General features: G+C 50.4%; 1 protein-coding gene across 1 annotated transcript in view; it reads right to left on the bottom strand.

Annotated features, from left to right (window-relative positions):
• Window positions 1-2,210: 2,210 nt before the first annotated feature.
• Window positions 2,211-14,603, bottom strand: part of LOC122371733 (fringe glycosyltransferase-like) — a 29,341-nt gene continuing 16,948 nt past the window's right edge. Inside the window, exons 3-8 of the mRNA XM_043348336.1 lie at window positions 13,312-13,459; window positions 9,268-9,353; window positions 6,795-6,865; window positions 6,080-6,174; window positions 4,224-4,306; window positions 2,211-3,393 (exon numbers count right to left, since the gene is read on the bottom strand). Of these exons, the coding sequence (XP_043204271.1) occupies window positions 3,339-3,393; window positions 4,224-4,306; window positions 6,080-6,174; window positions 6,795-6,865; window positions 9,268-9,353; window positions 13,312-13,459 (538 nt within the window). The 3' untranslated portion in view covers window positions 2,211-3,338. The remainder of the gene's footprint in view (window positions 3,394-4,223; window positions 4,307-6,079; window positions 6,175-6,794; window positions 6,866-9,267; window positions 9,354-13,311; window positions 13,460-14,603) is intronic.

Here is a 14,603-nt window from a genome sequence, read left to right as displayed (position 1 = left end):
GGCCTGTAAAAGAGCTAACGATTGAGTTTTTCGCGGCGCTTTAGCTCTTACGGTTCCCGAGTGCCAACTGCCAACGGTTCCCGTTGGCAGTTTCCAAAATGTTGGAATAGCCAACATTTTATCTTTGATGACCTCTGGTGACCTGATTTTTGACCTGACACAAAACATGGCCGAAGTGTTTTCGTCCTTATTTCGGATGTTCTTTCGAATGCCGCTTACCGCATGTCGCTACGTGGTCCAGGAGCCGAGTTAGTGTTCAGACACCCCCCCCCCCCTGCCCGGCGCGGAAGTGGCGGAGCACCGGCCCGGCACGGTTTAATGCCAAAATCAAAGGGGAACGGTGCCCAGGTGCTCCCCCGTTCCGCCGCCTATGAATTAGCTACAACACTGGTTATCAATGCATCTTTCTTGGCATTAGGTACAGAGTCATAAACGATTCAAAATCTGGAGAGTGTCTCGGGGCAGTGGCGTGGCGAGTTATTTATATTTATCTACAAGCAACAACGGGATGAAGCTGGTTGGAAGTAAAGTTGAAAATTGGTGGGGGGGGGGGGGGCGCCCACACAAGAGACAGGGGCGCCACCACTGCCTGGCCACCCCAGTCCATTTGTCTTAAAATAGGCCCTGGGTCAACGGTTTAGCCTCCAGGGGGCAAAAGCTGTAAAAATAGCCGTTTTCACGAAAAAAAGTTTTCGGCAATAACTTTTGACTCAAGAGAGCCACTAGCAATGACCAAGAGATGTTTTTGTCTCTTCAGACAGATGGGATAGCCTCATTATAAATTTTTTCCAGTAATCCCGTCATTAGGGGCAATGGGCATTGGGTATCGTCAATGCTCCTGACATGTCAGCGGCTCGATCAGGTGTGACGGTAGCGCCACCTAACCTGGTCCCCTTGGTTAGTGACTAGTGAGCGCTAAGCATCGTTGCCAAGTCAGCTCAGGGTGCTATAGATGACGCTAGCTAGTAGCTATACGGCCGAGAGGCCAAGGAACACCCGAGGAACGCTTCACCACACAACCAAAAACATATCTGGCAGTTTAGAGCAGGGCTGCGGAGTCGATGGATTTTCGGCGACTCCGACTCCGAATCCGACTCCGGCTTTCAAAAACCAGCTCCGACTCCGACTCCGAGCAGAATTGTCGACTCCGACCGACTCCAACTCCCGACTCCGACTCCGCAGACCTAGCAGGGCTGCGGAGTGCGGAGTCGACAGATTTTCGGTGACTCCGACTCCAACTCCGGCTCGGGTTTCTAAAATCGACTCCGACTCCGACTCCGACTCCGGTCACAACTGTCGACTCCGACCGACTCCGACTCCGACTCCGACTCCGACTCCGCAGCCCTGGTTTAGAGTCCTGGCCCCTGGGCTCGCTTTTATAGAAAGGCCAGTCAGCAGTCGGCGTCACTTTGCCATAGTGTCACTTATAAAAAGGGACACTTTTGGGAACGTTGGTGCAGGTGTGTAAGGGTAGCTATAGTGAACCCATCTGTCGGGTCGCCCTTTCCAATTATCTTATAACAACTGGGCCCAGGTCCCCTTGGTTGACCGCCAAGCATCGTTGTCAAGTTAGAACAAGGCGTTGAAGATGGCGCTAGTTGCGGCGGAACGGCCAAAGAACGCTGCTTCACAGCAAAATATTTCCCATCCTCGGGATAATCAAATCCTTCTCCTTAACGCCTCCACCCCTGTTCCAGGCTGGACGGGCAACTCAACATGCGGGTAGCTCCACATCAGGAGCAGGCTCTAGTCGGGCGCAGTATCAGTGGGCTGGGTGGCCTGTCCATTCGACGGGCTCAGCCCAGACGATTCACCGAGGTGCCCGCCCAGACCAATGTCTCCCCCTAATTCATATCTTCCTTCCAGCTCTGAAATGGTCTCGTCAGACCAAAAGAGCCTAGCCCAACAAAACAAAAACAACAAGACGTTGGCTGAGACTTTAAGACAGAACTACATTAGCCCTAAGTACATAATACATTGGCTCGGGGCGATTGAAACCATCTAGGATAGAGAAACCGTTGTTGGAATGAACTCATCAGCTATCCCTCACTCGTACGTGCTTCATTAATTACGGGGATCGAGTATTGCGATTCGTATTCTGACCCCATGAAGTGCGATAGGTTCAGCATAAGCTGATCGTCAGTTCTCCAGTTTCATGCCTCAAATCGACCTACCAAGACACAAACACGAAACAAAAACAAATAGTTTCACAGTTCAATGTTGTATTGTCACATGCATTTTCTATCTCATGACTCCCAATACCCATTACACTATCACAGCAGCACAACGACATACGAATGATTCCCAGCCCAGTGGCGTGGGCCGAAGCTCTCTCGGAACGATCAGAAGGCATACGCTTATTGCACATCAGCTAAGCATCACCTCTGAGTTCTGCCGTAACTTAAGCACTTATGCCTTTCATGCTGGCTTCACCGCAGCAGCAAAGCCAGGTCTTCTGCCGTCGGAACAGAATGATACGGAATCACTCACAGTTCATGATCCATGATCCGAAATCTACGATCCACAGTCCATGATCCACAGTCCTAGGCACATGGTATAATGCACACGGTACAAGGCACATGGTACACGTACGGTACAAAGTTCTATAGAGCCTTGGTACAAAGTACCGAGTACATGGAACGTAATGTATGGTTCTCAACACGACCTGAACAGCCATCAACGTACAAAGCATTCGTATAAAGGGGATAGATCACAACACCAAACGTGCTTGAACGAACCGATTCCAAAGCATCAAACGACTTTGAAACATCGAATGCAATTCTGGTGCGATTTGAACAATTTTATCAAGTGCATTTAAGAGGCTAAATGGGTGTGAAATATTCCCTTTAAACCATAAACTAAAAGCTCGAGCCTTCTGTCCTCCTCGGAGCACAAACAGTCATCAACTCTTACCCGACACGCATTATGACAAATGGATATGGCCATACTGTCTCTTTTGCAGCTGGAGATCACAAATGGGGACCTGGATGTCTAGGCGACCACCCATGTCCTTATTGTGTCTATGCCTGCCTAGTGCCTACCCTGTACTCAACATCACTCCACAAGGCCTTGTAAGACCCTTGGCGACCCCGCAGGAACCTAGGGCGACTCCGCTTCAGACCAGTCTAGCAAGAAGCACCCAAAGTGCGGTTCACCATCCACTAGCAAAGCCCATTGGCACAGCTAGGGCCATCCAAAGGCACTATCGTAGGTGAACCATCGTCTCCTCCAAGCTCATTCGCCACTCAGTAGGTGGCAGCACTGTCTATCGCGAGTGGTAAGTTCTGAAAGCCCTGCTTGTTGTGACTCCAGTGACGTCACAGGTCTGAGCGGTGACGTCAGCGGGGGCAAAACGCCTTCTTCGGATGTAGTAGACAGTGAAGTGAGTAGAACCTGTTGGAAAAGGGAAACATTGTCAATAGAGAACATCTCGAAAACCGCAGTTCATGACGAAATACACCGTCTCATGTACTAATTAGAACATTTCCGGATCTTTCACAGACCACCTAGTTAGCCCCCGGTTAATCCCTCCCCTACCTCCCCCGTTCATGTCCCCGGTTCCCACACTGCGAGACAGGTGGACCACGCCCCAGAAAAACCGGCCCCCGCTACCCCTGGCTGCCTATCGCCCATCAGCCCTGGCTGGGGTCGGCCGCTAATGAGCGATTGGACCTGTTCGTAATGAGGTTCGTCCCGCACACTGCCTGTCCCAGGTCCGAGCGGAGGATAGCCGTAGCGTGGGACTGGTCCGGACACGCCAGTTGTCTGATCGTACAGACGTGACCTAACTTACCCCAGACACAGGAAATGTTTGATCCTACAGAAGTGACCTGTCTGAACTTACAGACATAAGCTGTCCGACTCTCCAGGCATAACATTTGTTTTTTTTTTCTTTTTCGCCCCGAAGTTGATTTACTCCAAACACACCAATAGTTATAACCAGACGAAGTTGATTTACTTCAAACACACCAATAGTTATAACCAGAAACAGTTGTCGTTTTATGCTACACACGCCAGTTGCTTTATCAGAGACACGTCATTCGTCTGGCTCCCTACCAATGCATTGTCTGGCCCCATAAGCATACCAGGTACTGTATGTGGACAGATGTAGATATGGGGTGATTGATGGAATCATAACACACACATATTGAACCCTGTTATAATTCGTGGTAAAATTTCGAGTTCCAAAACAGGTCGCCCTTCTATGTTGTAAGAGTTCTTACCTAGTGGGGTCCTTCTCTTCACTGAGAATGTCCAGATCGACGACATTCATCTCATCAGCGTACTGGGAGTAGCTGAACGAGATCTGAAACAGACACCGGAAATGGTCAGCTTCCGGATAGGAAACAGTCAAGTTCCGGACCGGAAACGGTCATCTTCCGGATCGGCAGTCGTTAGTACAGTCTCAAAAGGGGGTCTCGCATTGCAATGAACGTTTTCGTGAGATAGAATCGGATAATATGTTGCTGGGATGCCACAGTGATGCAAATGGGGTTCACGAGTGGCCATAAATACCGAAAAGGCCCAAATCTCAAGTTCACCTAATCGAATAAATCGTTATATGGCCAGTCAGACAAATGTTTGGGGTGTCTGAAAAAACATGATTTTCATGTTTTTGTCCAAACTGGCCTCGTGTATGATTGTCAGAAGTCGTGACATTTTCTATGTCGTAAAATAACTGTCAGATACTCGCAACTTCAAACGCCGCTAGCGTGCGTTCATTTAATACAAATGGCAAAAATTATACATGGCCATGATCCCCAGAGTCTCCTGCTTCTAATGCAGGGTCACAAAAAGTCGTATCTCTTTTGGTTTGGCGTTGACATAACTATTTGTCATCATGTTGCAATCGCAGTTTTTTATTTAAAAATATTTGCTTTCGTTTCACCTACAGTAGTTTACACAGTGTGTGCCCGTTAGTGCACCATACCATAGCATTACCTAATCATTTCTGAGTCGCACTGTGAAAGAATGAAGGCGCTAGCACAGGGCTCACCGGCGCTACTAAAGTTTTCGTCCGTTGCGGTCGGGTGCCGCGGCGCGGTGGGCGGCCCGTGCGGCCGCGCCGCGGGCGGGCGGCCACAGCCGGGGTTCGTCGGTGCATCCCTCTGCTGTTCCTAAACGAAGTGTCCTAGCGCCTCGCGACAAAAACCAACGGATTGCTCTTGACAAGATCTCGCGAGTGAGCATATTACTTTTGACTTAAGGTCAATGTTTGACCTACTTATAGCAGTTCAAAGTTAAACGTCTGTCAAAATTGCAAACCGCTGTGAAAGCAATCCGCCCTGACCGCGACACCCGACCGCGCCGGACAAAAACTTCAATAGCGCCGTTCTGCCCTGTGCTAGCGCCTTAATTATTTCACGGTGTGACTCAGAAATGGTTAGGGAATGCTATGGTATGGTGCACTAACGGGCACACGCCGTGTAAACTGCTGTAGGTGAAACGAAAGCAAATATTTATTAGTAAAAAACTGCGACTGCAACATGATGACAAATGATTAGATCACCGCCAAACCAAAAAAGATGGGGCTTTTTGTGACCCGGCATGAGAAGCAGCAGGCCTAAGGGATCATTGCCATATATAATTTTTGCAGTTTGTGTTAAATGAACGCACGCTAGCGGCGTTTGAACTTGCAAATATCTGACAGTCATTTTACGACATAGAAAATGTCACGACTTCTGACAATCATCCACGAAGCCGGTTTTGACCAAAATATGAAAACTATAGGATTTCAGATGCACCAAACATTTCTTTGTTTAGCCATATAGCGATTTACTCGGTTTGGTTAACTTGAATTTTTGGTATTTATGGCCACTCGTGAACCCCATTTGCATCACTGTGGATGCCACTGTTATTTCGCATATGTTATTTGTACACTTGGCGATTATAAGATACAAAATGCCGCTAAAACGTTACCAAAAATGTGATGACTTTGTTGAAAAAAAAACATTACATTGAACACCGATACACCGATTTGCCTAGCGAATCTCTATTGAGTTTATTTGTGGATTTGTGTCCGGTGTGAATGTGTGCAACATTTTATAGCTGATGGTTTGTGAAAAGTGAGCACGCTCACCTGTTTATCCAGCTCTGTAGGCCGGATAAACTTCATCTGCTCTAGATGAGAGTGAAACTCATCTATTACAGTCAGACGCGTCTTCAGCAGGTGCTCTGAAACAGGTCACAGGTCAACGGTCAGGTCATGTCACAGGCCAGGCCACAACGAAAGTCACCTGTCACATCGAGTCGCTAAAGCTTGAAGGTTGTTTGTGTGCGTGTCTGCGTTCCGTCGTATGTCCGTGGAACGGAAAGAGTTGCTATAGCCTGACTCATTACGTAAACTGTAACTGAACAAGACAGCGGCTCATGCATCTCTGCACTGACCAATGACGTGGAAAAGCGATACCGACAGCGGAATCCAGCCAATCGGCACCAGGCGGTATCTGACAAACAAACTGCCGAACACTCTCGCCAAACAACAGGAGATTTAACGGTTACACTACCCAGCTTTCATAATGTGTTCAACCAAGCTGCAGCAGCAAACAAGATCATCCGTCCCCAATAGCATTCAGCCAGCATCTAACCAAAGGAGGCCGTGATTGTGTACCTAATACCCACAACTATTGCTCATTTTCTTACGTGCTGACGATGACGTATATAAGGGCATGATTAGGTATGTGTCATTGCGTGCGTGGCATAAGCAATTAAATCTACGACAGCATATATGCCAAGAGGATGACTAGTATTTAAACACAAGGACGGGTATTCGGCATTGATACCTAAATACTCACCGATAATGTAGCCCATTGTGACGTCATCAGGTAAACGGATCTTATCTCCGACCCGCATGAACCGGCCACCGCTGAAACAGAGAGATAAATGACGTCAGTGGATCGCCAAATGACATCATTGAATCGAGAAGTGACGACATTGTATTGACAGTCGACAGAGAAAGTTACTAATGAAGAGATTTAAAACTTTAAGTTTGTTTTACTGCATATTTAAAAAGTCATTGGTCAAACGTTTCCATCTATTTCCCAAATGACCATAGCCTTACATACAAGTCCAGTGTCTAGCGAACACCAAGGTCTATGTTCCACATCTCTCTCTCCGAAGACCTTGCCACTCCCTGTAGCTCCTTCCAAACCAAACAACTAAGGCCCACGGCGCCATTCGTCAGCTTTGGGTCCGTTCCACCCCACTGACTATCAGCGATCAGCGATCAGCGATCAGCGATCAGCGATCAGCGGCTGACATGGCGCGTTGGCGCGTGTCAAACGCCTCAATAAGAAACGACTGGCCACGGGCGACAGCGGCGGCCAGCCCGCTGGTCCAGCCGCCCCTCGGCCCCGGCCCTGGACGGCCGCGACCGGACCCCAAATCTTCAGTGTAACGCAATCACCTCCCCGTACACCTGCCGGCCGAGCACGCGACTCGCGACCGTAATATCCTGTCACGCTACGGCACGACAGGCGAGAGTTGTGTGCGGGAGCGCGGCTGGGTTTTGTGTAGAGATGACTATCGAAGTTTTGCTGGGGTTTCTTAACCATTAGAGGCTTCGGGTCGGAGGTAAAAAATCACCATGCCAGGTGTTGATTGGCAAAGCCACGTGGCGGTACTCGATGAAACTAATGTGACTTGACGGTAAACACCTGGCAAAGGGCTACCACCTGCTTGAAGCCGTATCCACAAGCAGGATAAGTAGCTTAACAAAACAACACGCTGTTGGGTAACCTCGAGGAAACTACCATCATCTCATGCTCAGCCAGCCCACCCGCCCGCATCTCGGCAACTTCTGGCGTCCCTGAAGTTGCACCAGTTTGACGGGGCCGGCACGGCGCCTGAGGGCAGCAGGTGCCTGCCAGCTGCCGAGCGGAGGCTCGTCGCTGCAGACACCACCATTCTCGGACTCACAACGAGCGAGGTCAGTGCAGCCAACACGGCCACACCGTCATTTCCAGGCGATTCCGACACTGTGCGCCCCACACGTGCTAGATAGAAGAGCCTGAGGCAGTTACGGACGCCAGCTGACGCCTGCCGGTTGCCTAGGTAACCGCGGAAGACTAAGGACGCCCGAACGACCCCACTCGTCAGAGACGCAAAGAAAGAAGGCTTGGTCGAGTCTGGCCGGCACTGTGAATAAGGCCTTTGTTACACAGAGATTGGGTAGGGGAAAAGGAAATCGGGCTACCGCGTGGATTCTTTGTATTTTATTGGGGGTAGGCGAAATGTGCGATCGGTGACCTTGGGAACAGCGCCTAACAAATGAAGCCATCCGCAGGGTATCTCTCATTCCCCATGTGACATAATACGACATCACTGAAGCCTCAAGTCACGCGATACCGAAGCTGATCAGTTAGATGCCGTGTCGGCCGATACCAGCTTCCTGTCGTGTTCGGACGTCGTGCTGACACAGCGTTCAGCCGGCCTGGCGACCAATGACAGCAGCAGAGCTGTGTCAGCGCTGACAGATTTCCGCGTCTCTGAACATGTGGTATGCGATGACATGCATCGACGCGTGAACTCGCGCAGCGAGCGAAAGAAGGACATTTCTGATGATGGAAAAGAAGCAAAACAGCTTTCCCCTTCTATCCCAGCCCCAAGCTTCCTCAAATGGGCAACCATTGAATGCCAGAACAAGGTCTTTAATCATATAAGAACGCAGCTATCTCCCTGCCTCCGTTCTTCGCCAGCTTGGCAATGCGAGAGCAGTTCAAGTTGCCATCGTTTCAGCATTTCTGTGAACTTTATCACACAATTTCACGCCAGAATGTAAAGAAGAAAACGTATTTAAATGTATTTCATAATGACATGCTCGGCACGCCTCTCTGAAGTGCAAACTCTCGACACCACCAAATCGATGCAATCGGAGTGCCTGCTCGACCCGTCTTCTGTCAACCGGTAGCCTTATAGGCCTCTGTGATGAATGTTCGTATGCACGAAGTGTCGGAGAGCCGGACATTATCGTCTCAACTGAGGCATCCTACATAGGGATGCAAGCCACAAGAGGGCAGAGGCGGCGCTTGATGGAAACGTTCGGATTCTCATCTGGTGACACTCAGGTTGTCCAGCGACGGCAAGTCAAATGCTTCAAAAGGTTACAATCAGAGCTCTCAGAGGATATTCGAGGATTGATATCTTTCGCCAGCCTGTCATAAGGTGTGAAAGCAGTTGAACGCACTAAATCCACTTCTGAAATTTCCCTGTCAACTTAACTTCCAAGAGAACACGACCACAAACATCACGCAGACGTTCAATCCTTACCTGGCAAAGGGCGACATCTTCAGTGCCAGGGCCCTGCTGATGCAGAATCCGGCGCCGCCAGTGCCGAACCAAAACGAGACGCGGTCCTGCAACATCAAAAGAAGGAAACAATGTTAGCCATCAGCAGACGCATCCTTATCATTATACAAGAATCTTCAGATCATTACACATCTCTTCATCATAAGAAGGGATGATTTGACGAGCCCAGCCAACATCAAAGACCAGATCAGCGCGTCTCGGCGAAAGGCACGCCTAGCGAGAAAAACGTTTGTTTGTTTGTTTGTTTGTTTGTTTGTTTGTTGGGGGTTAGGGGCGCGCCGACTACGAGGTCATTTTGCGCCCAGCGAGAAAAACGTGTGGAGTGATTTTCACAACGGAATTCATTAACTTCGAAAATTTCGCAACCGAGCAACAGGTTCTGGCGGCAGTATTTTTCTAGTGAGGCGCATTAAAGCCCGGATTACACTGCGCTGTGACATCCCAAACGAGTTGCGTAAGCTCGCTCTGGTCAGTCGTGGGTCCGGTTGATTAGCAGGGTGTTGAAGACGGTCTTGTCAGGCCGGTATGACGAGGAATCCTCAGCCGGCGGCGGTAGAAGAGCCGACAGGTTTTGACGAGCTGGACGGCACGTTTGGCGAGAATTGGCACAGAGGGCACCGACACCGGAACAATAGGCGGTCGTCACCGGTCGGAGGGGTGGGGTAGAGCTGACGGACTGGTATAGTGGTGCAGCCGAGGGGACCGGGCACTGACCCCAGGTGGCGACTTGTGACAACGAGCCGGAACATACGAAATGACCCAAAAATCCTGAGGTCGCTGAACTAAAATTTTAGCTGAATAATCCTGTTAAGATCTTATAATTCACAAGTGGCCAAACCAGCATGTTGCGTTCACATGCTTTGAGACAACATTTTGTGAAAGATAAATCGCTTGAGTCATTGTACCAAATATTTCACCTTGGTTAATTTTCTTGATATGCCTGCGCTTGTTGGCACTAGTTACTATCATGATAAAAGATGTAGCAAATGGACAGGCTCGAAGATAAGAAACTTTATACTACGCGTCTCCAGTTTCTGCCGCCGTCATAAGGCTGAGGAATTTCTTGAGGCCCTGACCTTTCTCTCAAATTCCCTCGGTCCCCTCACTCCCCTCCCTTCCCCTCTTCCTTCCCGGGTCCCACCGTCGACAGCAGCGAACAAAGCTGGAAAATTGATCAGCAAAAGGGTCAACTCGCTCCGCCCCTCTCCACGACGCGAGACAAAGCAGCGGTCAGATAAAATACCAAGATAAATAGCGGAGTGGGGCCTGAGGAATGTCTCGCGGCAGCTGGCTGGCCGCCGCGCGGACCACGCGCGCTTGTGTCGACCCCTGTATTGTTTGTGACGGGATCCGAACATCCGGCGGGAAGACGTGCGCCAGGACTTGGTTCGCGTTCTCTGTGTATTTGGACAGAGACATCCCTATGTCGTCAGAGGCAGGCGGCAGACACATGGCTCAGGGTCGACGGGGATACGGTAAAACGAGGACAGAGGTCATGGGTGGAGGTCATGGACGTGACAAACACCTGGCGCTTGGCTTCATGAAAGTGATGAAGGACTTCATAGGGTCGAATTTGACTGTTTTTATAAAAGAGTTGGGATTAGAGTTTGGGCTGGGGCTAGTGTTTGATTAGGGCTAATAATTGGAGTGGGATAGGAGTTTGAAACTGGGACTTAGGTGACTGAATTTGGGACTGTAGCTGGAAGCGATCTTTAGATTGCGACTGAAACTGAGGCCGAGGCGGAGGGATACTAACTCTACCAAGAGGACAGAAGCTGAGACATAAATCGTGCGTAACGGCTCCCTAAAACTCCACTCGAGCATACTAACTCACACTTCCCCGGGGCTCTCACTCCACTGAGTCGGCTACCTCCCACACGGCCCACAAATCACCTCCCCCAGCATGTGGCAGACGCTTCGGCGCATTCAGCTGTGGGTTTGTGCGACCCTGAATGTGCCACCCATGCCGACTTGGAGCCTAGTTCACATAGCGCTCGCGCTTCCGCTTCGTTCTCTTTGACTCTCGCCTCCAGCTCCATCACTGCTTTTCATCGCTTCGCCCGAATTTGCCAAAATGACTTTTCGTCTTTCCACTCAGCTTCTGTTCGCCAGAGCGGGCTCGTCCATGCTTTGACGCGCGGAAGCCCCAGGCGTTGGAACAACCCTTCCCGTAAAGAATGGTAAGCCCTCTCTTTAGCAATAGCAGCACCTCCCTTCAGTGAGTGAATATGCCCACCCGGGATACCGACCCTTCAACTGAGTGATTGAGCCCTCCGCGAAGATTGTCTCTGAGGCAGTTCATCTGCGGTCGCTCCCTCTGCCATCTCCGGTACCTCCCTTCGTGACGGGTATATTTGCGGCCCGGTCCCCTAATGTGACCGGTCCATCGATGGGTCCCTCTCCGTCTCCCAGAACATCGTAAAACTGTCAGAGGCAGTGACAACTTCATAGGCTCGGCTCGACCGCTGCCGACGACAAGGGTTGGCGCGGATGACAATAACATCCCGTTCACCGGAAAGAGGGGAAGCACGCTCAAAGATCCTACCTAGCATTTACAGTTGAGAGGAAGCATGGGCCTAGCGAGTTGCAAGCATGTTATCAGTTATGTTGATAATCTTTCATCAAATTCAAAGAAATGTCATATAAGCGCAATATATTTCAGTGTCCGGATCACCAGCTCGGCAACTATACGATCCGGCTCTGCTTTTCATTTCAAGTTTACGCGGATACGGCGGCTTCGCACTGGGTTCCGGTGACTTCTGAGCTATGTCAGCTCAGGGGTTGCCCCCGGGTGTTGGTGTGAGCCGGGCTTTCCCGCGCTGTTAGCATGACCCAGCCCACCAGCCGCCAGTCACCGCCTCATCCGGTGACCTCTGGCAGCATCCTGGCAGGCCAGGTAACGGCAGCTCATTACGGCTCTGTCCCGCGCCGCAAATGTCGCCAATTTGGCGGCGCTGCGCCGCAGATGCCGCGCGGATAGCGGCACGTCGGGCTCAAATTGAGGCCAGCGGCGGCGCGAGTGAGGCCAATTCGGCGCAGCGACGGTCGACCCGGCGCGGCGGGACACGGCGGCGGAGGCGGCGATCAAAGAAGGCGCTGCTGACAGGTTTTTCTCGGAGGAGAATTAATTAAACCGCGCCCTGGGCGTAGCCGCCAGAAGTGCGTGTCACTTCGGACTGGAGAGAGCAGGGAAAGGGAAAGAGAGGGAGAGGGGAGGAGAAGAAATGGACAAGTAAAAGCAGGGACAGCCCAGTAGAAAACAGGGTAGCAGCAAGTAAGATTTTGCAAAAACAAAAGTGTAAAAGGAAGGCTAGGAGTGAGTCCAGAGTCCACAAATCATAAAACATCCATAATTAAACGAAGCAAACGATTTTGTTAGTAAACGATTTAAACACTTTGTCTTATACCGCTAGCCCTCAACTCTGAAGCATCGAACGTTGTTGCGTGTAGGTTGGGTTGAACATCATTTCATCGTGGAAAAATAGCAATGAGAAATGTCGGATTAACTGTAACGCATTCGCTCCACCCTCTACCATCCCTTCCACCTGATTGGTTCTAAACTGGTTCTTGGAATGTGCGCATAATGGGATGTGCTGCGCAACACGAGTGCATCAGGTGTGCAAACATCATCCTGTAAGCGGAGATGTCAATCAAACCTCAGTATAGATAGTAACGCGTGGATGGATCTCAGACGCGGCCGCCTGCCATCCACCACTTGTGTTGTTCCCAGGGTCTCTGGCGATGTGCAGGGGCTCGCGCCTTGTGATCACCCACTTCGCCCTAGCTTTGCAATTCCAAATTTGTCATTTAATGAGCATTATGCAGGAACCCGTCATCACCCGGAGCATATGGGCCGTGCCGTTCAATAAATTATCCTGTGTGGGAGCTCACTCGCGATCGGCACAACCACTAAAGCTGTGCTTATCACTTATCAGGCTTCCTGACAATGTATGTACAGGGACTCGCGATGCTCAAGCCCTCAGGAGAAAGCTCGTGGAAACTCACCCCATTGTGCGCCCGGTCCATGATCTGCAGCGGAGTGCGGATGCTGTTCTTGCCCAGGTACCAGTCCTCCTGAGGACTGTATCCAGATAGAAGCTCCGCCAACCGAGCCGTGTTCACGTAGTTATCGTCATCAAAGTGGCAGAACCACCTGGAAAAGAGAAGAGATAGCGGTCAGCGAGGGCGAGCGAAGTCAGCGAACATATGTCTTCAAAAGAGGAAGAACTTTTGAATGCATACTGGTACCTCTTGGAGATGAAGTTGCAGGATATCTACAGAAAAGCACACGGTATCAATATTTCTTTTACGTAACTGTTGTCCAATAACGCTTGCAAAAAGATCCAAATATCTCATTTCCTATGAATAAACGCGCCTTCATGGTATCTTCCTGGTCTCAGGGCTAAGGCATAGCCGATTTTCCACTTGACTTCAGAGGTTCCAAACATACGACCTTTCTCCCGTCCCTCTCAACCAATCTGCCTATCTCCCTTCCTGATAAGAGCTAGTTTTAATGCGGCCGTGCGGCTTGTTTGCCTTCTTCGTTCAAGGGTCTGGCGCGGTATCTTTGAAGCAAGAGGTGTTGTATATTCACCCCAACCATTCCCCTTCACCCGACTTCAGGTTAGAGTGAAGGGTTGATCGATAAAACGGGGATCAGGGGCGACCGCGAAAGGAGCACGAACGGGACACAAAACGTACGACACAAAGGTACGACAATGGCGCTACCACAACTGTAGAAACGAAAGGGTCAGAAGTTGATTAAAATCTATCGTGTTTCCGAGATCGCAAAAGGCGGAAGAATATAAACAGAAAAGTCAGCCGTCTGCGCGCAAAGCGAGCGATCAACAAGGTGATGTGTGCTGGACAGTGAACAATTGTGCTTTCCGTGACGTTTTGTCCACAGTCTATAAAGTCTGCACGGTCTCTGACTCTGCTCCTCATGGTTGTGTTTTCAGATCGTTGAACAAAAGCGTGTAGTTTGCCCGCTTTAGCGCCACCATGCCTGCAAGTGCAAAGCCAAGTATTTTGAGGACAAGACTTGGACGAATCTGTAAACGCAGCTGCCCCTGCCGCACCATCATGACCATCCTGCCTCATCCTACGTCCACCGCACTCCCTTCCGCGGCACACCGCGGAAATGTGCCAAACACTCCAGTCCCCCTCACCTCAGCCCATTCTATCGCACACGTCCCGGGGCCGGGGCCACCGCAGTGCCGACAAAATGCTGTTTTTCTGCCGGTCTACCGGCCGGGGATCCGGAAAACAGCTCGGTCCCGCGGAGGGGAGGGACAAAG

This window comes from Amphibalanus amphitrite, unplaced genomic scaffold (assembly GCF_019059575.1).
Source record: "Amphibalanus amphitrite isolate SeventyFive unplaced genomic scaffold, NRLGWU_Aamphi_draft 001274F_arrow, whole genome shotgun sequence".
In the NCBI taxonomy this organism is placed as follows: Eukaryota; Metazoa; Arthropoda; class Thecostraca; order Balanomorpha; family Balanidae; genus Amphibalanus; species Amphibalanus amphitrite.
The sequence above is the reverse complement of the archived record's forward strand: the minus strand, read 5'-3'. Positions and strand labels throughout refer to the sequence as shown.